This window comes from Athalia rosae, chromosome 1 (assembly GCF_917208135.1).
Source record: "Athalia rosae chromosome 1, iyAthRosa1.1, whole genome shotgun sequence".
NCBI classification, from domain to species: Eukaryota; Metazoa; Arthropoda; class Insecta; order Hymenoptera; family Athaliidae; genus Athalia; species Athalia rosae.
The window spans coordinates 4,634,255-4,658,798 of NC_064026.1; the positions used below are offsets into that span (position 1 = coordinate 4,634,255).

The following is a 24,544-nucleotide window of genomic DNA, read 5'->3' on the forward strand; positions in this document are numbered from 1 at the left end:
ACAACAAATGTCGCGGGATTAGCTTGGCATATAGCTAAATCGAGTATCACTCAAGGACTACAAGTGCAGCAACGTTTCGCACTATCTCCGTTTCACCGTTTACGGAGAGGGAAAACCTTCGCTAAACTCGCCGAGGAACTCCGGAAAATTGTTATTATTCCGCCGCCTCATGAATTATTTTCGATATTACGCGTGTTTTTTTTTTTTTTCTTTTTTTTTTTCGATTCTTAGGATTTTCATCTCGCGGTTATGGAAGTAGGTGAGAAGAAGAAGGAAAAAAATAGGACACTCGGAGCAATTAATCGCTGATCATTATAGAACGATAAATAAAGAACGGAGGTGATGCGTTACGAGCTGAACGGCATTGATTATAAATTTGATCCGATTTATCGCGTGAGAAAATTATATCACCGCGGTAGGTATATATAGGTAATAATTATAAATTCCCCCTCGGTGTAATTAGCTGAGCGAAATCGTAATATCACGTAATATATGACGTGCCTACATACATTTATTCATAAATTACCAATCTAAATTACACGTGCTGGGAAAGTGATAATAAAATGACGAAGCATCGTTATTTGAATACGAGTACGTTGATCCTGCAGATCCCATAAGATCGCGGCGCGAGATGCGACGATGGTAAGTCAGAAGATACACCTTTTCAAACGAGTGAGTTGCATGTAGTATATTTCTACGAAACAGTCGAAGAATTGCAATAGGCCAGGTGGATATTAGGATCGGCTAATTTCCCCCCCATTTTCCAGATCATAAATTCTCTGTATAATTCCTTTGTTTTCGATTTCGTACAATTTGGCGTTTCGCAAAGCGGCTTATACGACCGCGCGTCGGCGGGGAAACAACTTGGCCAATGATCGGTCAAATTTCACATCGATTTCTCGATACCGCGGACGAACGCGGTTTGCACGAACGCCTGGCTGCGGTGCCCGGGGAGCAACGACGCGATTTACTTCGATGTGCAATTCCATGGGGGGTTTTCTCTTTATCGAGTCATTAAATCAGTTGTGCAATATTATTATAGTTGGGTGCACACATGCGGACCAGCAGCTGATCGACGCTCGTCGTAGGTATTATGTACATTTGATGCAGGAATTTTAACTATCGTATAAAAAAGCAAGATAGCCGATATTGCCCAAACCGATTGCCTACGCGCGACCCCGCAGCCGCGAAAAGGGAAAGAGAAACACCGGCTGCGAAAACGAAAGATAATTGCCGAATGAAATTTTTCCGCACAGTGCCATTGAATTTTCGTGCGATACGGAATGTGCGATATAAAGACGCTAAAAATCACACCTACTACACCGCATCGACTTTCTAACTTGCGCGCTCGAGACCCGCATAATTATAGGACTTTCCATTGTACGTTATAAAAAAGGTTATTATCCTATCGCGGGTATCGTTTGCACGGCGGGGTATTGTACTTACCTAAAATATGAGATTTACACGTTGCTCAAATATTGCGGAACACCTTATCGAAGTTTGACCAATAATTGGAGCGGCGAACCGCCCGGGCTTTCGTTCGAAGTGTTGACATATTTTCTCCTGACGCAATTTCGTTGGTACTGCAGCGCGTACACCGCACTCGAAACGATAGCGAGTGAAAAACGAACCGCCTACGATATCGCGATTTATTCCCATATATATACGTCCGAAAAAAAACGTTGCGATTTACGTTTTTCCCCAGGTTTCGCACGAACAAAAGTGCAACGAACGATCTCGGCGCTGGTGCGTTCGATACGCACGCATACTGCGGTTATTTCGCAACTCGTAAATGGCAATTCCGAGGCACGCACCGACTAGCCGGCTTGTAACGCTTATCGGAAAATCTTTCCACAAAACACAGGTTTACCCGCAGAATATAACCAAGTGATTAACCTTAACGCGCAAAGTACTTTATATAGATTAATATTTTTCCATGTAAAAACTGGTACTTCGTCAGCGGAGTATGAAATTATATTCAATTATGTCAAATAAAATTTCTGTGACAAATGATACGGCGTTGGGTATAATCTACTTTATATATCTCGTGATTATCTCCGACTCGGCGAATATTACAAGTGCGTTAACAAAGTTGTGCGTACGTCCGTGCTGCGGAAGAATTATACTTATGTACATATATCTACTTGAGAAGCTGCAACTCCGCGTACGCACGGGAAATAAATACCTCGCCTCCCTCGTCGCCGTCCCTCCCGCGTTAAGTACGTTATACGTACGTACGTTATAATGGGTACCCACGTTGTCAAGGCGGCGACGGTGACACGACTGTCCCTGACATCGCTAGTCACAGTCCGTGTCCTCTTTATAACATTGCATCGCGGATTTACAATAAAAGAAACGAGCCAGCTACCTCGTGCCCCAGTCGGTTAATCTTACTGCGGAGGGAAAAAATAGAAGAATGAACAAGGATCGCGTTTCCGGTGTCGGTTCATCGGAGCGGATAGGTATAATACTCGAGTCGATGCGATTTCACGGGGAAACGGGCGAGTTGGAATCTACGGGAGCTTCTGCGTTTTCAAACGTTGCGAAATAAGTTTGCAAATATCGAAAATCAATCGCTGGAGTATCGACTTGAAATTTCAACACTCCGCGGCGAACGTTCGATCGGAATTCGCTCGATAAAACCACGACGTTGAACACAGCTGTTTGCATACGATCCACCGCAATTAGCCTTATTGATATTTTCAGCGTGGAATCGGTACTGCTAGCTAATTAACTGCCATTTGCTCGGATGCATCAACTACAATCTCTTTCCAACTCGAAATGATCTTAGCCTTCCACTTGGCGCGATTCAACACCACCGATTTCTATCGGATTAGTGATAATTCTCACTAGATACCATTAACTCTGTTTGTGTGTCTACGTTACCTCCTGTGCCGCGTACAATAATCACTTTGCCACATCTTCGCACGCCCGTTTCAGAGATCTTTGATAACAACCACATGCGACTCCTGTTCCGTCTCACACTCGTGGGTGTACGAACACACAGAAATATTCTATTTGAACCCATATGTACGTACCGTAGCGTACACGGAACGTATGTATACGTATGCGTACAGGTCGTACACTACGTAAGAATCCGGTGGCGTTACGACCGAGTCGTATCGAAGGTGTTACGATAACGGAAGGTTGTCGGTTCTCGCGGTTTTTCCGGTGGCGGATAATCGCGTTAGCGCGGGTAGTTTTGCCTACGCCGAGCGGTAAATCGCTAAGGAATTGCGTCGCGGGGACAAACGAGATTGTGGCGGGAAAGGAATCGCCTCTTCCATAACAAAACTAGCCGCACCGCGCTTGTTCTCCGTCGTGAGTATTAGGTATTGAACGGCGCATGGGTTGCGTTACATGTCAAACAGGACCGTGGTGGATACATAAGTATTTTGCAATTTCCGCGTTTCTTACGCATCGTGCAGTACCCGCGCACTAGTCCTGGCGGTGACTCGCTGGACGGACGCGCGATACCGAGCGGACATTTCAAGCGAACCAAACTTGAAAACTCAATGCGAGCCCGATCCGATCGGTCAGAGGTCTATAAGTCTATTCAAACGCGCCGATTTATACTGTTTTTTTTTTTTTTTTTTGCGACCGATCGCCGCGATAAAGTCGACCATCTCTATAAGGGTATAACCGGAAAGCTAAAAGTGTATCGTAGCGGTGAAGCTGGTGGAAATTCGAAAAGGTTCGAGCGGATCGCCGCTCCGCTGCCGACGGTTTTTCATCCCCCGCACCCCGCACCCTTGCGGGAAATAATTGCGTCAAAGCGCGCGAGAATCGTTGCGAAATGAATACGGTTCCTCGAGTCGTATAGAGTCGTAGGCATTAAATTATCAACACGGCGATTGCAAAATGTTGCATTTTTGGAACCGAAAGTTTATTTTATGGGACATGTGAGTCAATAGCGCGTTTTGGTTCTGAACTTGGGTGAACCTCGTCGACGACTTTCTCTGCTATATATTTCGCTTTATGGTGTTGCGGGGTCGTTTTAACGCCGCAGAGTAATTAGTCACGTGTAATTAAAAATGAAAAAGATGCGAAAATGCGCGGGCGTCGTAGAATAGCATCGGTATAATGTATGCCGCTATTTTAATGTTACGCAAGTTGAAATAGGCGAGTTCGTAACGCAACGCAACACACGCAATAACACAAGCGCGGCGGTGCGGTTTCTTCCTTCCGTAGCGCTGGTTGGTACAACTTTAGAAAATCACCGATAGGCAAGCGCGGCTCTTCTTCTCTATTTTTTTCTTCTTCTTCTTCCGTAGTGAATTATTGTATACCTTTAGCATAAAATTACGAGAGAAAAGTTCTATTACGAAATGAACTTATGGCAGTTGGATAACCGTCGTGTAGCTCGTATTATAGCGCGCGATGCGGACTCGTTCAGGAAATATTTCTGATCGGTTGTCGACTCATACCGCACCGTAATGCGCAAATCCCTCGATGCTCTGAAATTCCAATGAAATAAATGCCGATTCCGAACTACCGACAAAAATAATTCAATTCATACCTCGACAGATTCCAGTTAACATTTCGAACAATCGATTTCCCCTGTTCGGAAACCCGTGATATTGGAACGAGAATTTCTGGAATACCGCGAGTCGCTCGCACAAATTCGTTAACGGTTCGGTCGAACGGCGCAGCTAACCCTTCGGATCGCCAGGTGGAATCTTCGCCGGTTGTACGAGAGTTGGGCAAGACGAATCGTGAAGTGGTACTTTCCATTTCATATCTCCTATTCTCCGTATTACAGCGGTGATTTTATTTCGTCTTTGCAGTAACGGCTCTCATCGGCCGTGACGATGACCGCTCGTCGTTACTCCTTGTTCGCTTATTATAATGATCAAATTTCAAATTCACGCCACCTTCACACCTCGTCAATGAAGCGCGCCCGCCGCCGATCGATACGATATTTATTAATCGTTATATCCATCGGGATTACGCGATTCCGGCAAAATAAATCAACGGATTATTTCGCCGATTTTTGCAACTGAAAACACATCGTCACACCTTTCACTCGTCAGATTCGCTCGGATCGAAACTCTGAAAATTTCCAGCTGCTGCGAACGTAGATTTTTTTTTTTTTTTTTTTCGTCACGCGTCGAACGGAACGCACGATCAAACGGAAGACGAACGCGACGAATAATGGAAATGAGTGCCACTGCCGACGCGAGTGGGCAATAGCTCGTCTACAAAAGCTGTGTGGTGTGTTCGCGGCGATTGTTAATATTGGAAAAATCGAGAAACGCTCGGCAACGGCGGCGCATCTCCTCTAACTGTTCGTTAGCTCTCGGAGATAGCTCAGCAGGCATCTTGTACCATGTAAATGTTTATTTACCAACTAACGGCGTATAATGTGGTACAATAATTACTTCAATTATACACGCAAAGGGGATTCCGAGGGGAAGAGGGAGAACGAAGCGGCGAACCTGTTGCAGTGAGAAGAGGAAGAGACTCGGCTCGGCTCATTGCCGAGTCCAAGTTTCACTTTGATTTCAAACACTATACTGGATTAAATGAATATAAATAAAACAGCTGTACTACCTCAACTTCATTGAAGTTACGGTAGCTCTCGGTTTACAGGCCTGGCAGCGCTGCTGCACCCGCGCCGTTTGTCGTCCCGACGTATGCGACGATTTTCTACCTACTATAAATCATTCCCTCAATGGCGCGATACGTAAGAAACCGAATACGCTGTATATTTACTCGCTGTACGTACGGTCGGAGGCTGGACGGACATCAGTTATTTATTCGATTCTTTTTCTTCCACTTCTACCATTATTTCACTCGATTTTTCAACGAGTTAGCGTGATTCCGAGAGAAGTTCTAATTGCCGATTTCCTCCAGACGTTGCGGTATAATGGCATTCTTCTATCCTTTATTTGTTCCGCGAATCGATGGGTCTGAGTTTTTCATATTGAATTGGTGGCGTACGTATTTTCAAATTTGATGTACCGTATAATAAGTTAGAAAATACTAGAGTTAATCTGGTTCGTCAAGCTTTCTAGTATAATAACGGCAAATCCCATCTGTACGTAACGTACGAACGCCGCCGCGTTACGCGAAACGGAATGAAATGAAACACATCCGTATCACACTCGACCGACGCACCGTCGTCATGCAGTTGAACGCATACGAAGTGAACTATCAATTTTATATTCCGGATCAACAATTTGTCGATTTTGTTCGTGCTGATAATTTTCGCATCGACGAACAACGTATTTACACACATGCGGGAAACGTGTTTATTTCAATCGTAAAAAAGGAGGGACAATTAGATTTTATCGCTTTTCTATTACATATCGTCGAAGAACGTGCCTCGGACGATATTATCGCCGACGTTTATTTTGCAGCCAAATAAGCGCGGATGTAGAATCGATATACGTAGATGGTGCACGAAAATAATCGAGTCAAGAAATCGCAGCAACGGCGCGGGTGACGCAAATGGCAATTGTCGCACGTTGGAGCGCGCTAAGGTAATCCGGGTACGTCGTAAATGATTGTAGAAAAATTTCACTCCACTCGTAAGATATTCGCGATACCGTACCGAAAACTCTAAATCATATTTGTGGCACCTGCGGGAGACACATTATAGCGTACGATCGTATCGCCTCCGCGCGACCAGACACTCGGACGAATTGGCAAAAATATTATATAGCAACGGTTGGAAGCCAGCTGTTGTTTCTTTCTACCCACTGGCGAAGATTGAATCTGGTTATAAATCTAGCAGAAATATATATATAATATACGCGGTCCGGTAACGCTCAGTTTACACCGTAAATCTCACAAAGTGAAAAGTCACATGTGTTATCCTTCTGTTATGACGAACAAAAAGTTGGATGTTTTTTTTTTCTTTTTCCTTGGAAATTTGTCGTAACACTTTCTTGTTGAATGACAGTTTCCATCATCGCTGCATGCGTAATGATCATAACCGACGTTGGACGTCGCGATAGTTGTAATTAATTTCTTTTTCAATTTTTTTGTCGCAGGTAAAAATTGTTACTTCAGTAGCCGCTTGTGAGAGAAGAGAAAAACAAAAAAAAAAAAGTTCTAACAGCCTCGATCGAGCTCGGCTCTCCCATCGGACGTATGTAGAGGTCATCGCGGTAATCAGAGTGCGACCGCCGTAAAGCTGGAGGGTCGAGGATGCCCGTATGGTGAGCCGTGCATTTTAATGCAGTCTCTGACTCGGCTCACCTTTGTAGAAAGTGCATCATTTACTTACCGGTTTCTTCGGTCTATAGTTCACACTTTACGTTCATATCGCACATTATTATACACACCACCCCGTTTTAATTATGGCCGGTGTTGAATCGGAACGGGGAATGCGATTCTTTGAAACGCAGCACGGCTTTTTACGATTGAGGAAGTGCGGAATGCGTGGCTACGTTGTCTGCAGTAATTTGATTCCGGGAGGCATTTTCAGAAAAATCAACGATCGAAAAATAAGAATAGCGAAAAGAACGGCGCTGGTTGTTCGCGATATCGAATAGATGGCATGGCAACAGCACGTAACACTGTCGACACCCCGTCGATTCTACCGGAAGACCGAGGCAGCCTAGCTTTTCAATTAAGTTGGCGTGAATTGCCCGAACGTACTGGAGCCGAGCAATTAGCTTCGCAAATGTTGTGATTTACTGCACCTACTCCTTGCGATTTTGATAGACGCGGTTCGCCTTCAGCTCCTGGATACTTACAATTAGGTGCCTCCCACCGAGCCGACTGCAGGGGGCAAAAAGTGACCCGCGAGTCCTTTAGCTGTCGCCGCCGACTTTATACGGTACACTTAAAGGCTGCAATCACAGCTCGGGATAATTATCGCGGGATTGTCTTCGAGCAGCCGTGGGTTTTACGAGCTGCGATTCGCGCCGCTCGCGTTTCGCTCATTTTTACTTCCACCGGGCTTCTAGATTCGGACCATTTTTGGCAGGGCGATAATCGTCACGAGAGTCTCACGGTTTTTCGCACCGTTCGTAAACGCGCGAACACGAATTTCGCCGACGGAATGAGGATAAAATAGCCGCTCGTCGACGACGACGTTCGATTCGACGTACGCCGTCGTGTTTTGCTACTGCTGCCGTTCCGTACCGCGCGGCAAACGACCGCGTTGCGGCAATGATCGTCGGGTCGCAGAAAACCTGCGGAAAAGCCGTGAGAGATACGCGGAAGCTATTATTATATACGGTAGCTGACAGTCCTCGTCTAACAACGTAAATCATGATTCCGCAGTTTATGAAGTAAAATACGAGCTCGACAAGCTGAAGGAAAAATCATACATGTATAATACAAGCGGATGACGCAGGCTAACAGGTATATCTATACGAGTAATCGACGTGAGTCCCCGGGGAGCCGCATGTGCACGGCTTTTATATCAGCTACTTCGTATATATACTCCGGTCGAATGCATCCTGCCACGCTCGCGACACAGGGCTGATAAAACTTAACTAACATTAAAGATATTCTCCAATTAAAGACTCGACGATTCTCTTATATATATACAACCACGGTAAAACTTCCCCCAAGGACGCGAAAAAGTCAGTCGCGAATAATAGATAAAAGCGCGCGTTCCGTCCAGAAAAAGATCGTACAATTCCAGTTCTTGGTTTTCAATTACGCAATTGGATATCCATAATCATTTCTTTCTACTTTTCTTCTTTTTTGTTTTTTTTTTCTCTACGGAAACGAATCATCCGTACGATTATTCGTGCACAAATTTGTATCTCCAACGAATCGTTCGGCGCTGGTTATAGGATTACAGCGTCTCGAATCCAAGCAAGAAATCGTGCTTTCACGCTGTGAAGGAAGTAATTTTTTCTTTTTTTTTTAATTATTTTTTCTCATTTTCAGTGTCTACCCGCAAAAAAGTAATCACTCGTTTTAGTTGAATTATTAGTTTTCTTTTGGTAGAAATTGGCTATAGCGACGGACGGCGGTGCACAGGTGGTGTTTTGTACAATTTGGGAAGTTAACTTTACAGAGGCAAGGTACTTAAACGAGTCAAGGTTTTATTTACTCTGTAAAGATTATTTTTAGTCGGTTGACAAGTGAAGTGAGAAAGTGTAATTGTGCGGCTCCGGAATGAGCTATTATAGTAAAGCTACATAAGGAACGGGTCGAAAGTAGCGTTGTAACGCGCGTTGATATGTGCGACGGTGGTGGCGAAAATTCGTGTTCATAAAATATGTGGAAGAAAAAAAAAATTACGTCATTTCGGTCCACTTCGTACAGCGTCAAAGACAGCACCACATCGCGGCTTTCTCGTCTCTTCTCTTGTAATAAAATGTCCGTATAATCGCGATTTTTTGCGACAATTCGATCGTCGTACAGATTTAGCCGTTCTATCGATTCTCTGTGCCGTAAATGTAACTTTACCGCCACCACGTGTCACTCGATCGTTTGTGAAACTTCTTTTCTTTTTTCTTTCTCCACAAACGCCAGGAGATTCGAACCGTTGGGACACTTTGGTTCGATCATTAGCGTGTCATTATTTATGTTTATTAGCATCGATACGAGCACCGGTTTTAACCCAGGTATAATACGGCAGGTAGATAAAGTTGAGACGGTAAAAAATTACTTCACCAAGTGAAATTTCCAATGCGCATATAAACACGAGAATTACAACGTTGGTTGTAAATCAGAATTGATCGTTCGCCGGTCTATTATACCGACGTCCTAATTGAACCTGGCCATTTCTGCCGTTTGCTGAAATATTTGAACTCTGTATCATGTTTCCATGTAGGAGTTGGTTGCATACAAGTACCATATGGATATACCCGTTCATTCTGCGTACGTACAGAATGGACTATTTGCCTTCGTATACAAAGTGTAACGGCGGTAAAACCTGGTCGTAATTTGTCAGGGCCCATTCGTTTCCGCGTTTAAAAAAGAGAAGATTAATATTAACTCCGAGAGAGGAGGAAAAAAAAGCTCGACATAAGCCACCAGTATATAATTTCTCGAGCTAATTATATACACTATAGTATCTACATGCGGAGGGACTTCGAGTCCAATTAAAAAGCACGAATAAAATCGGGCTGCCACGCTAGACGATATAGTGCAAGTGGACAAGTGGCCATTATTGCTAATTTAAGGTCGCTCGGACCGCCTTGAGAATTATCGATCGAAATAGTGCAATTTATTCGAGGTGTATTTCAAGGAAGTGGTATTTGTCATTGTGCCTTTTTTGAAAAAGTCTGAAACGTTTAGAGCACGCCGCTCTGGATGCATTCCGAGGCGATTTAATTTGTCAACCACATTTCGTCTCGCAATTAGCACACTCGCAGTCCAGGAGTAAACTAAACGACGTTCAGATCATCAGGTGTCGGCAATGTACCTATTAATTACCTAATCGTAGATACCTATGTACGTATATAATCGATCGGTGTACGTACGTACGACGCGACCACATTCTTCCCTACCGTTAAGACCGTCCGGATTCTATGTACCCATAAAATATCAGCGAGTTACGCTTTATTGCTGGATCCATACGAGTTCCTCATAGTTCACGCCATTTAAGACTCCGCCGCGTTGCAGACGTCCGACAGATCTCACGTAATCCCTCATCGATCAGGTGTAGAACACGTTGGAAAATTTATTGATATCGATTATGTATCGATCAAAGTTCCCAAGTATTCTTTGCGCTCGTTACGATACCCGCCTAAAAAGATCGGGACATAACGAACGTGCTGTGTGCATATACCTGGTAAGTGTAGCAGAACCTCTTAGAGAGTATGGCCGTGCTCCGCGGCGTGTGGCGAGATTTTTTTTATCCCCTGATCCTCAAGAGAAGGTCCTATACCTTCATCTTCCACAGGAGAAAGACTCGAGAGAGCGCGGTGCATGGCACCCGGAAATGTTTACTCGAACGTGCAGCGTCACGACGTGCACATTTTGCCGAGCTTCATTTTATATTATACCCGCTCCCGGTAATGTTTTTCACCGTTCTCAAGTTTCTGCCCCCGCGATTCCTGTCCTCCTCGCTTCGCAAGCTCGCGACCATATTGGAATAAATGATAACTATGCTACGGCGGAGACTGTAATTCACCGCTTCGAGTGTTTTTTACCTTTTTTTTTTTCCTCAATTTTCGATTCACTTGTAACTCTGCAGAAATACGTACCGTACATACCGTTACCGAGAGTTTGAACCGAGCAGTTTGCGCGATACTTTATAATCTACTGCATATAGAAAACTGCGAAAGGGTACGTCGTAACCGATCCGCGAGTATAAGCGACCACAACTTGTCATTTTCTTCGTTCGCCTGTGGGCTAGCTCTGCGGCTAAGAACGAATCATTTTTTAGGGCGGCGGGAGGGGAGGAGGGCAAATTGAGAAGAAAGGTGCATTCGTATAGCCAACCGTCGTATGTTGCCGCTCGGTCATTACGTTCGACGTTTAGATTTTTATTCAATTATGAATGAAATATTTTCATCTTTTTCGTTTTCAATTTTATACCGTTGTACCAACTCGCTTCACGAAGAAAGAAAGTGTTCTAAAACAAACGATGAGCGAATAAGGATGACGACGATCGTATCGATATCAATTACGGCGGAGGTATATACGCAGCTATCTCGACGATCTTGAGATGCGACGAGATCTCAAGCCCGACCGTAGAGTTCCCCTGGAACAGCAACACAACAACAACCTGCGGAACTTTCTCCGGTCCAATGGCTCGTCTTTCACTGTACATAAACCACGCGCGACATCGCTCGCCCGAATGCTGATCACGTCGCACTTGAATTCAGACTTCCGTCGAGCCGCTGCGCGGGATCGAGCCGGATCGAACAGACGTGTGTGGGTACGAGAAGTTTATAAAGTACAGTAATAATACATCCGTAAAACCTGCGGGTAATGAGAAAAAGAAATTCGAATTTCACGCGTGTCGTAAAAGATCTGTACCCGCACCGGGATACGGGAAGTGTAAGCACGTTCGCATTATATGTACCTAAAACACCTCCACGTGTCGTGTAAATAAAAAATTACACGCGATGGCCGTAGGTGTTTGTATTTACTGCGTTACACGGAGTCGTTGTTCGTCGTATACGCGGAGACGTCTAGTAAAATGAACCGAACGCGAAACGTAGGTGTAATTTTGCGAAAATCGTCTTGTAGAAAGCGACATATGTAACTCTCAATTACGTTACTATTATAATAACAGGGCAGTGCCTAATTCGTCGTAATGATACGTGAATACGCGGTAGTTTGTGTTACTCCGACCTCGACTCCGACGAATGACTAGTCCGATGTACGATCGGTTCTAAATGTTGGAAATTTATAATTCCGCGTACCGTTCGTCCGACCGAATGAAAGTCCCTCGACCTCCGTCTCTCTATTTTCTTCCTCTCTCTTATTCTCTATCTCTCTCTCTCTCTCTCTCTCTCGCTAAACCATACGCGCATTTGTGCTATGATAATGATGATGATGATTTTACGATTGGCGACTTCCGATGAAAGTCACTTATATGCCAGACACAGCGATACCCGCGCTACAACGCCGTCGCATTACCCGCGCGCACCGCCTTCGCGGAGCTTTTATATTTTCTCCAAGCGATTATATTTCACGATCGATTCGACCCGATTCGGCGACGGGATCCCAGCTGCCAGGAAATGATCGATAATTAACGTCAATCAGACAGATCTTTCGGGACCTTTTTTCCCCCCCCCCCCCCACCTCTCATTTCACCCACCTTCGAACTCGTCGGTGCCTATCACCGATTGAATTATCGTTACGTCGTCATTCCATTTCACCGCTCGAGCTTACGGGACCGGACGAGATCTGGATCATTTCGCTCACGCACGATGCTGGCCGGTACCAAGGCTCGCGAGTCACGCGTAATCTTCGGGGTCGAGTGATCGTTCAACGGGAACGGCCGTGGCGTCACCCACGCCGCGAGTACCGCACCACTCACGGAAACTAGTCACCGTGTCAGCAATTACAACCGGATATGAAAAAACATGTGTCGACGTTAAATACGCACGATTATTCAAATTATGATAATCCGAATAAACTTAATACAAGTCTGGGGTCGACGGCACACGCGGTAGGCGTGCGAATACTGTGACGTTATGTTTGCGGCGGTGTGTTTGCATTGCGTAAGAAACGATGGGCTCTTCGTATCGCAGATAAGTATTAATAACCACCTGTCGTTACACCACCGTATCGCTCATAGTTCGCGACGTGTAGATGGGACAGTGCACCGTGTTTAGAAAAAAAAAAAAAAAACGAGACGTACGGGACCGTCGCGCGAAGAAGAGTCTGTCAAATAATATCGCGCAATCGTCCGTCAATGCGGTACGCGATAAAAGGAACAAAGACTAATAACTAGTTGCGGCAACAACGACAGCTGAACAACAACCATTCAAATCGAGCGATATCGCCGTGTTTGGAATGTGCGGTTCAAGTCCTCGTACGCCAGTTGATTCATAGATCGTGTCGCGGAGCGAGAATTGCTCCCGCAACCGAGCAGTTCGACGATGTATGGAAAATATATCTCCTTGACTCGATCTTATGCTATGTCCACGACAGTTGACTAGAAAATTACCGTTAGCTAACGCGATATTGTCTCTATCATCTGTATGACTCTATCCCCCTACGCGCGATTTAGGATCCGCATTATGCGATCGAGGTGCATCTACCGATACGGCTCTTGTTTTCCACGATTATTAGATTTTCTCCGGCACAACGGCTTTTATGTATACGTATATCTCGAGTCGTGTTATTTCAAAGTACGTGAAAGTGGGTCAACATTCTGTAGCAGTTGATTCGACAGACTAAGCTTTTGATAAAGGGTTATGCGGCGATATTGAACCGGTGAAAGAATTATCATCAAATGCACACACGTTTATTAGGGTGTTCCATTTTGAGGCCGACGTATTTTTTTTTTTAATTTTTTCCCCACCTCAAAATGGAACACCCCGATGCTCACACGTCTCCGAATGGATGTTGTACAGGTTGAATAAATAGATCGGTAAAGTCCTATAATTCACCTGTGGGAACAGAAAATGCGGGTTGCGAGATTCCTTACGCGTGGCTATGGTGGTTGCACAGCGAACGTCAGAGATAGCATCTAATCGAAACCCGGAAGTTTGAGGTGCTTGGGATATTTCTACGTGAATAGTGGTATCTCACCGCGCTATCAATCCCGAATAATTGCACTTCCCGGATCGTCGATGGCTCTCAAATGAACCACGTAAGAACCACCGAGTCGTAGATCTTCTCGAGATAACGAAGCAGCTCGTTTATAGGTTCGCGATTACTTCGTGTTAAGTCGAGTGCAACGTCCCTTTGTGAAGCTACACACCTTCCATCGGGAAGCCCTCGCGTGTGAAGTTGAATTGAAAAGCTGGTGGACCCCGATTCGTTTGACTTTCAGATCCGCAACCGGGACTTGCAGCTAAACACTCGATAGAAATATCTGCGATTCTTACCCCCGCGTCTGACGGATCGTCCGCCCTTGAAATTAGTCAAAGTCACATTGGAAATCGGCATGCAGAAATCGCTTTTCGATCCGTATCGAACGCGCGCGCGCCATTTCTCCGGTTTTATAGCTGTGGTAATAACTTCGGAGTGAAAAAAATATTCAATTATTACTCGAAAGAATTCGATTACGAGAACGGCGAACTATGTACCTGTTTTTTTTTTTTTTTTTTTTTTTTTTTTCTGCCGTAATAATATTAGCGCCAGATTTTCTGCAACGCCGAACAATCTGTCGTGTGACGATGATGGCGTAACCAACGATCCGGCCGGTGGAGCGGTTATGGTACTGCTGGTTTCGAGACAATGTCACGTTCTTCCAACGCTGCATAAAGTTACATCGACCCGATTCGAATAACGGTGATTGTCGAGTGCCGATCAGAAATTATGTATTGTAAATACACATTACGATAAATCATTGCACCTGCCTCTACGGCGAACATGAAATCGATAGCGAAATATCGATTGATTTGTTTTTTTTTTTTCTTTTCATTATAAATTACTTATCGTTTCGCATTGGAAATTCTTGATTTTAATCAGCAGTTGATTTGATGGCAACGTTTTTATTTATTATTGGGTATGTATTACGATCTCAGAAATACGAAGAAGTAGTACAACGGTTCTTTTTCGAAAAAGTTAATCACCAATCGAAGCTCGGAATACGATATGAACCGAGACGAGCCTTATGAAATTGATCGAGATATTCCCAATTTTTCGCTTTTTGGAGCAGAAAAATGAAGATATCTCGATGAGAAAAAATCGTAACTGAATTTACTCAACGGATTCGTGTTCCTGGGATCAAAATACATCAGAAAAGCAGCATACAATTGACGAATACTTCATTTTCAACCGAAAAATCGAAAAAATCCAAAGGGGTAGCCCTTGGAATTTTGTCGATTTTGGGTCAAAAAAAAATATTTTATTTTATATGTTATTCTGATGTATTTTGACCTCAGGAATTCAAATTCACAAGTAAAATTGGAAAATCTATAAAATTGATCGAGTTATCGCCAATTTTTCACTTTTTGGAGCAGAAAAATCGAGATATCTCTATGGGAAAAAATCGTAGCTCAATTTGGACGACGGATTCGTGTTCCTGAGGTCAAAATACGTAAGAAAAGTGCCATACGATCAATTTTTGAAAATAAAAATTTTTGGCCAAATTTTGAGATTTTTCCAAGGGGTACCCCTTACGATTTTTTCAAATTTTGGCCAAAATTTTTTATTTTTTAAAATTGATCGTATGGCACTTTTCTTATGTATTTTGACCTCAGGAACACGAATCCGTTGTCCAAATTGAGCTACGATTTTTTCCCTTCGAGATATCCTCAAATTTATGCCGAAAATCGCGAAAAAATGGGGATAACTCGGTCATTTTCGCAGATAGATCAATTTTTCTTCTGGATTCGGATTTCTGAGCTCAAATTACATAAAGATAGACCAAAAAATCAATTTTTTATTTTTGACCCCAAAAAGCTGAAAATTGACGATAACTCGGTCAATTCTAGAGATAGATCAATTTTTCTTCCAGATTTGGATTCCTGAGGTCAAAATACATCAGAAAAGGGCAATACGAACGATTTTTGGAATACCTAATTTTTGGCTCAAAAATCAACATTTTATTGAATTGGGTATCTTATGCTATTTCTTTGTAATTTGATCTCAGGAATCCGAATCTGAAAGCCAAATTTATCTCTATGGAATTGATAGAGTTTATCGCCAATTTATGACAAATATAATATCATGGGCAGTGTGAGTGCACAGAATGAAGGAATAGAGAGAGAGAGCTTCTCCTTCGCATGATGCAAAGCGACGAGGTGAACAAGGCGCGTATGCTTCAGAGAAGTAAAGTAAAGTACTGTCGGCGATGACAATGAAGCGATTGGAATTCCTACGACCCTCAATATGAAATTTTTCAAAATGTGGTGCAGCGTGTGCGTGCAATGCCGGTGTACGTATGATATGAAAAGAAATTTGTAGCATCGTGCCTCGTCTGTCAGAGAAAGTTCTGATGAGTTCGTCGTGAAGTTGCTCGAGTTTCGTTCGTTGACCAATTATCCGCTCTGTGAGCGACTTAACATTTTTACACATTTTTTGTTTACCTCGCGTTTCTCGAAGCTGTTGAGCTGTTTGTGGAAACTGAGAGTTACTTTTTCTACGGCCTTCACTCGCCGCAAATCCATTTCTAAGTAAGGTATTTGGATTTTTTTTTTTTTCTAGAAACGAGACGGAGAACGCCGATCCTCGGTCAGCACTCTTGAGTCCATTCACTCCAATAAAATTACGGAATTCTAATCTTTCTTCTCCTTTAATAGCTTCTTATCGGGTAACTTCCAGAGTATCGATACACGACGACTTTCTATCGTAACCGATACACCACCGACCAACGTTATTCCTGCGCAGCTCTCTTCTATGAATTTATGTAACATTCGCCGTTGGAGAAGATCCTCATTTTCACACAATGTCGTTATACAAACCGTGAACTCGCGCCTACCTCCCCCTCCTGAAGTTTTTCGCACAAACTTATTTCCTGATCGAACCGTAACGAACAAAAAAACAATCCCACGTTTACATCGTACGGCTTCCGTTCGTAGACCCTGAAATCGATATACGATCAATTTTCGTTCGGATTTCGAGGAGAGCAACACCACTGACCTAGATGAAGCGGTATTTCCGCGAGAAAGACGAAGCCCCCGGCGACTTACGATCTTAGGACGTCTACCCGGGCAAAATTATAATTTTATTGGCACGTAGTGACCACCTCTTACCCGTCCGTAGTGGTCACGAGCGTTGAGATTGGCCTTGGCAATGTAGTGAGTCCCTGCTGCCGTTCGCGAAGAACGACCGTCTCTCAACTCTCCCCGAGCTGGTCCTACGGCTGCGGATGAAACTTTCACCTCGTATTATAATTATATGGTTATCCCGTACGTTATCCCCGGATTCATCGTCGAATACGCGTAAAAATACCGAATTGTTTATCCTCTTCCGAATCTCTCGAATTGTTTTTTTGTCGGGTGGCACGAGTGAGTCTGACAATGAATGAAATTCATGGCTCTCGGGCAGAAGAATATGAAGCGTACGGTCTTGTTGTTCCTCTGGAAAAAGTTGCGTGACGTCATTTCTGTCCGTCAGATCCGTACCGATGTTTTCTGGAGCGATCGAGAGATGCTTTCACCAATTGGGATTGTTACAAGAAGCCACCCGCGCATGAGTTCCGATCAAACTCTCAACTTATCGCTGGTTCAATGAAATTATTGAGATCGGGTGTTTTTTGGCGATGAACCGACTCCGCCATGTTGGATTCATACCTGAAGATAATTTCGAAGACGATAGCGAAAACATGACGAAACAACTCGCGGTTTGCGGGATAATTGCCAACATGGTTACTCCTGTAAAGTTGGCGTATAGTACGAAACGTGTCGCGGTAGTTGACGATATCATTATTGTGTACGTTAGTTACTACGTTGCTTGAACAGCAGCAGCTGCCGTGGATCGTTCCACCGTTGAGCGTTGACGTGTTCACTTACTTTTCCACTTATTCAATTTGTCGCATTGCAATTTTACGCGGAACCTGTAAATGTTGTGTTATTAACCACTGTTATATACCGCGCGGGTACCGGGTCTCCGTTTTATAAGAATTATACGCGGATTGCGGAAACATTGGTTATTCATGAATCGTAAGAATTTTTCACGGGCTGTATAACCCGATCCGCGATTAATCGCTAATTAGAAAATCCGTGTAAAATATTCATCCGGTATAGCTGCTCTGATTTCATTTTCATCTCGTGACCGAACGTTCTGATCGCTTTGATCCGATTTACATCAAACGTTGGCTAATGGAAAGCTTCTCCGCAACGGATCTTCTCAGAGACGAGTCGAGAGCAGTTTAATGAATTTTTTTTTCCCGTCAGGGAAAACTTGCTTAAGAAAACTAGCGCCAAGGTCGAACTCGGGCATTCATCGATCGGACGATAATTCGTAACGGGTGGGAAATCGCCAACCTATGAAATCAATTATGGAATTTATCCAGATACGTTTCTCCTCTAGTTTATAGGATCCCTGAGAACGCGGAGCGGCGAATAATCGATGTTACGAACTTTCTCATCTCAAAATGTGAAGGCTGTCGATTGTTTGCTCGAATGCTGCACCCGGTTTCATACCAGAGTTCCTATACCTTTTACGTTTGATGCGGACGTGAATATGATACAGAAAAAAACCATCGATCGGTACAGCTTAGGAATTACAAGCGCGGTGAAGACTGACGATCGAGATTCGTCGGTCCGTGTTAATCGAGAGAATGAAAATAATTAACGTGAATTCCAGCCGCGGTAAGTGATGCGAAGCGTAATCGAGAAGATTCGTACAACCGACCGGCCAAAGGAGTGAAATCATTTCGACTCAGGAATTAAACTGTGAGATTCTTCGGTTGAGACGTTCGGACCACGTTGTCCCTGTTGTCGTAGAGTCTAGACCGGACAATTTACTTTCTCCTTTAATAAAAAGCCGTCATACACCGTGATTAATTGTGCAGGCCACCGACCCGCCACGTCCAATTAACATCCTGAGCTGACGCGCACGTATTAATTAATTACCCAGATCAGGATCGCTCCCCCGTCGTCCGTACGTCGTGTCATCCGGAGAGTGACGAGGACGATTATGAACCGTTGTACGGACAAATACAATGATCGTCGAGTTCGCGATTACGCCCTCGAGTCGTATCCCCCTCCTTCCCTTTCTCCGCGGATGTGTTCTAGACGGACGAAAAATTTTAAATCAACCAAAAACGGAACGCTATAATTCGAAAATGATTAATGTGCCGGGCTGTGTGGAAATTTGTGTAACGAAATATCGAACAACGGTTTAAAACCGATGGATAATTAATGAAACGGATTATTCGGTACACGCCTCGAGCTGTTGTAAGACACGGAATAAATCGTTCCAATTTCTGTAGTTATACACTTCCGTACCCTTCCAATTTTTTCTTTTTTTTTTTTGTCTGATTTTCGTTCCTATTTATTTGTACACATACCCATGCGATCGTTTTGAAATTATCGAAAGTAAGGAGAGCGTGATATCGAATCGTAACAATCACGTACGTAAGAACGAATAAATATATATCTGTAGTGTGGACGCATTAGTCTCATTGCGTCTATAGAGTTTGTGAATATTTTTCACCTGCAGTTTCGATTATCGAGCATCATTACATGCATCCGATCCCGAAGGATTTCGGCTTCGCGGACGTCCTCGCGTTCGCATTCGTGAGGAATTCTAAATTTAGCCGCTGAAATTCCTTGACCTCATCGTAGTTATATATATATGTATACGTACGAAAAAATTCGCCGAGTATATATTGTCATGGCGCCTCGTACCTTGTGCGTCAGAGCATCCCCGAGTATTTACGTGGTAGTTTCCCGTACCTTTATCCTGTGCGCCGTTTCTTTGTCCCCGAGAATCGGCGAGTCTTTGTCCTCGGTTCATCTCGATGACCTCGGGTCCTCGAAAACTCGTTGTTATTACCGCGAGAGGCAAAGCGAATAACGTGTCGTATGGAAATACCTCAATAAACGAACGAGATTTGTCGAGACGTTCTTGCAATACTAGCCATTGGATTCGCGACGTGGATGCAGTTAACGTGATCGGTTTCATGAAGTTTTTCATTTTCTGTTACAGACGGAGCTCCTGTTCCCGCAGAACCAACCGACCATGAGGTAATTAAGGATCGATCGCTGTCTCGGGATTTAAAAATGGAAATCTTTTCGATTATTGGATGAAATCGATTTGCATCTCCCACATGGATGTTATTACAGATCTTAATGATTTAATTCAACCTCCGCGGTTGAAAGACTTCAGTTTTACGTAGCGTGCAGACATGCAGACGTTCGCTCTTAATTCGCATCTAATTTATACGGATAATTTGCACCAGGCTATAGGTTGTTCCGCTGCGGCGTGTCTGAAAGTATTAGGTAAAGTTAATAAGATAGAAATTGTTCCAACATCGAAGCGATATAATATAATATAATCGTATAACCGTGAGCGCCAACGGATTTTGTAATAATCGTGCAAATGGTGAGGAGCTGAATTACCACTTGCAATCTCGTAATTAAGCATCGGCAAACGCGTATTACCGGGTAGGTAATATCGCGTTTCATCCGTATTATAATTAAATTCCGTCGAATTTTTTCCCATATTTTCTACGACCCAACATCTGCGGTTTTTCAACGAGTACGACCCACAGCGCGAATAGGGTTGACATTTGCGAACCTAATCCTGCATTCGAATCGGCGACAACGAAAATCTGGGCTCAATGGCAGGTGCAGCGAGTTCTACACGTCGCCCAACTTTGCTCCAGTTCTCACATATATGTTACATATATTTCGTAATCGGTTCCCCCCTGCGGCTAATAACTACATACGTGTTATGCGCCCTAGAATCGCATGCTTACAGTTACAAAGTCTCATTGCCTCGCGTGACTCGTGCGCAATGTCAGCGGCTGACATATCGGTAACAATGCTAGGTGCGCCCGGTTATACATATGTACAGGGAATCGGTGTTGCAACCGCTACCATTGGTCGCTGCGTATTTGAACTCAAGTAATTCGCAGCGTGTGGCGGTCGCGTGCCCACATACTCGATTCTTATTCAACTGGTCTGCATAGAGCCAGCGGAGATACGAAGATGCATGATGGCTAAAGGTCAAGGCGAGCCTCGGGGCAGTCGAATTGGCTATATTTCGGAACTCGAGTAGTTGTGCAGTCGCTCGGTGATCTCAGAAATGTCTGAGACTTGACGGCCTTTTTTTTTTTCTTCTCGTTTTAGGACTCGGTAGCCGCCGCATCGGAAACGGAAAACGACGAGTACGACGACTCGGACATGTACATGGAACCGGATGGGGCTGAAACGATTCCCAAAGATCAAGCATCCGCCTCGGCTCATCACATCTCCGACGAAGAAGCCGTCGCGATTGTCGACGAGACCTTGCCCAAGGTCATCGGAAAGATCGAAGAACAGACGGAAGTGATTCCCGAAACGGCCCCCATACGAAGAGATTTTTCGGTCGACAAAAGCCTCGAGTCTGAGAGCCAGAATTTCTTCCCAAGTTTCGCGCAGTTGTTTTCTAATCACAGATTATCGTTCGAAGAACAACAGCAACAACAACATTACAGACCCAACAGGTTCCTAGGTTATTTTCAGAGGGAAAGCGGAGGTTACGAAGCTGCCGCCAGTGAACATCCCCATCCTCTTCTGGGATCGGGAAACTTCGGAGTGATTCGAGGAGGGACTTATTACAGCGATGAAAAGGACAAGGACGAGTACTCCGTGGGCGAGACGCTCTACAACCCCTATTTCCATGGGTTGAATTCGAAAGCTAAGCAGAATTATTACAGGAATCCTAAACCGCAACCGGTTCACGGTGGTGACTTTTTCGCAAACTTCCGAGACTTCGCCGATATAACGGCGCCGCCGAAGTCGAGCTTTTCTCACCTCTCGGTTGTGTATGCCAACAAAAATGGCACCAGAGGACGAGTTACCGAACCGAGAAACATCATCGAGACACTCAGAATGCTCGAGGAGGAGACGGAGGCTACGACCACCGAAATCCCTCAGAAGAAGCTCAGCAACGGAAAGCGGAAGCTGATGAAACTGAAGAAGTACCAAGACGACAAGACCAGGAAGTCGCGCATGACCACCGAGCCACTACTCGCTTTAAGTTGAGCCTGAGACTGAAGGTATAGGCTATGAGACCTCTGAGGATGAGGGGGTGAGAAGATCCGCCAAGGGACGAGTCCCACGATTAACAAACTGGCCTTGATCGGAACCAAAGTCTGACTCTTCGACCTCGACTTTAAATCCGTACGAGGTAAACGCATTTCGAGATGAAACGCGAGTCGAGAGTTTCATACGTCTGAAATAAAAAAGCTCCAAAACTAAAATCCGACGAAGTAGGGAAATTTAGATTTTTAATTATGTCCTAACTGTTTTTCGAATTTTGCACTTGACTGGAGAAATTTTTGTCACGGATTTACACAGCCCCGTCGCTGACCCAGTATTTCGAGAATACGAGATTCTGAAATCAACGACGAACTCTTGACCTCGCGATAAATTTAAGCTTACAATTAGTAAAGTAATATGTACCTTCTTAACACGTCATCTATGTATCATTGAAAAACATTTATTCTTTGGAATGGACTTTCTCGGTATTACCCTATACCTGGACGGAAGTCCGTAGCGAAGATGTTCACCATGTCAAATCGACGCCTGGACCAAAATCGATATTTGTAATAATGACTATCTAGTAAAATTAATCGCAAATAATTTTGTATTATGGTGTAGACGTCGGTGATTTGTTATTGTATACCTATATATATATATATATTTTTCGTTGTTGACTATTGTAGCGTGACTATAGAGTTACATGATAATGAAAACGGTAAATGAGAAAAAGAAAATGAAAAACACCTATGTGAGAAAAATGAAGTGGTTTAATAAAAACTATACATATTTTCTAATCACTGTGATAACTATAAAATCGTACAACCCTCGATCAAGGTTCACGATCTCTTTATTCATCCATTGTTCAACGACGTTTACATTAATTAGTATGTACTCCGTAAAATATTTACAAACCTCTCGGTTTCCACTGACACAGAATCACTTGGACAACCATTTAAACTAGACTACATTCGCTGCCTATCTAATCCTCTTTTTCAGAGCTTTCACCAGCCTTCCAATGCCATCGTGAACGTCGGCGTAAGTTCCGTTGTACATCCAGGCCGGTGTACTGAAGACATCGTGCTCTTTGCAATGGGTAACCTGTGTAACGTCGCGTTCCTCGATTTTAGCTCCGATTTTTCGCGCCTCTGCAATCGCCGAGGAATGGGGCCATTTGGCCGGAGGACCTAAAAGTATATATATGCAATTCAAACATCCCACCCCGATATCATCGATGATCACTCACTCGTCTTTCCTAAGGTTATTTTCGTGCCGCACAATACTTTGGCGACGAAAAACGGAGCTAAGCATATCGCTCCTATGGGTTTCTTTGACAAGGCGAACTCCGTGATGACCCTCTCAAAATCTGGGAGGACAGTGCACTCGGCGCCCCGACTTGCGAAGTCGCTTCTGCGCGGAGAAAAATTCATTGAAATGGTAATTGGTGGTTCGAAGATGGACTTGTTTCCCGTACGACTTACAAAGTTTTCGCGCATCCGAAACCCCCGGGAATTATCAGAGCTCGACCGGAGTTGCAATCGCATTCGCAGAGCGGGCGAATTTCCGATCTCACGATTCTCGCGGCCTCAACGAGCGCGTTTCTGGCCCCGCTCGTATCCGGCTGCCTACAAAGGTGGTCCATGGGCCCGCATAGCGGCACGTGGGGCGCGAAAAATTGGGGCTTTAATCCGTTCAGGTTTAAATTGATAGCGACAGATATCGCCTCCGATATTTCCGTTCCGTCGAGGTATCCACAGCCGCATAAAACCTTGTTAAAAAATGTCGTGAGGGAATTCGGTTTTTTTCTATAGTGAAACAAGTACAAGAAACCATGGAAATTCTTGATCGGTATAGAGTTCGATTTGGATTCTCGTCCGCTCGATTAAATTTTACGGAAACCGGACATAGTTGTTCCAAGGCGGAGACAATCACCGACCTACATGTATGTTACAACAACACATTGTGCGCTAAACCTATATGACTGCGCCGCAACTTTACGTCCGAGCTAATTAGCCGCACGGATAGATAGCCTGGTTTCGATCGCCGAGATTCGGCACCGAGATCTAATTAGGTATTTCGCATACTCCGTTGTTTTGATTGACAGGGCGTGCGTACGGCGGCCGCACGGAACTGGATAACAATAGCGTTGAGTGTGAAATATTATTCCCAAGTTCCGCCTCTCTTCTTTAGCACAAATTTTGTACGCCATTCAATCGGAATATTCAAATCAGAACTAGCAAGAGCTGATTGACGGAAGTATGAAACTGCGTATTATTTTCATGAACGAAGGTCGCGCTGCGTTCTTCGGGAATTGAACGGGTCGTTGGATCTCATTTGAGAAATTCTGGAAAAAAGAT

General features: G+C 44.2%; 2 protein-coding genes across 3 annotated transcripts in view; one reads left to right on the forward strand and one right to left on the reverse strand.

Annotated features, from left to right (window-relative positions):
- LOC105692958 overlaps window positions 1-22,984 on the forward strand; it is a 48,698-nt gene extending 25,714 nt beyond the window's left edge. For both annotated transcript variants that reach the window (XM_048648875.1, XM_012412539.3), the window contains exons 2-3: window positions 20,149-20,186; window positions 21,294-22,984. In XM_048648875.1, the coding sequence (XP_048504832.1) occupies window positions 21,348-22,190 (843 nt within the window). In that variant the 5' untranslated portion in view covers window positions 20,149-20,186; window positions 21,294-21,347 and the 3' untranslated portion in view covers window positions 22,191-22,984. The remainder of the gene's footprint in view (window positions 1-20,148; window positions 20,187-21,293) is intronic.
- On the reverse strand, window positions 22,829-24,329 carry LOC105692941 (glutamine amidotransferase-like class 1 domain-containing protein 3, mitochondrial). Its single transcript, XM_020856349.2, has 3 exons — window positions 23,669-24,329; window positions 23,434-23,597; window positions 22,829-23,374 (listed from the first exon to the last, which is right to left on the reverse strand). Exons 1-3 carry the CDS (start codon window positions 23,827-23,829, stop codon window positions 23,166-23,168), a joined length of 534 nt encoding a protein of 177 aa, XP_020712008.2. The 5' UTR covers window positions 23,830-24,329; the 3' UTR covers window positions 22,829-23,165.
- Between the last annotated feature and the right edge of the window lie 215 nt (window positions 24,330-24,544).

What these genes read in the sequence shown, in the direction of transcription:
- LOC105692941 (XM_020856349.2), bottom strand. Translation starts at nt 23,829, where the DNA reads ATGGACCACCTTTGTAGGCAGCCGGATACGAGCGGGGCCAGAAACGCG. An exon ending in TTCGGATGCGCGAAAACTTT is followed by an intron (nt 23,598 to 23,668) that starts GTAAGTCGTACG and finishes TTCTCCGCGCAG; the next exon opens with AAGCGACTTCGCAAGTCGGG. An exon ending in AATAACCTTAGGAAAGACGA is followed by an intron (nt 23,375 to 23,433) that starts GTGAGTGATCAT and finishes ATATACTTTTAG; the next exon opens with GTCCTCCGGCCAAATGGCCC.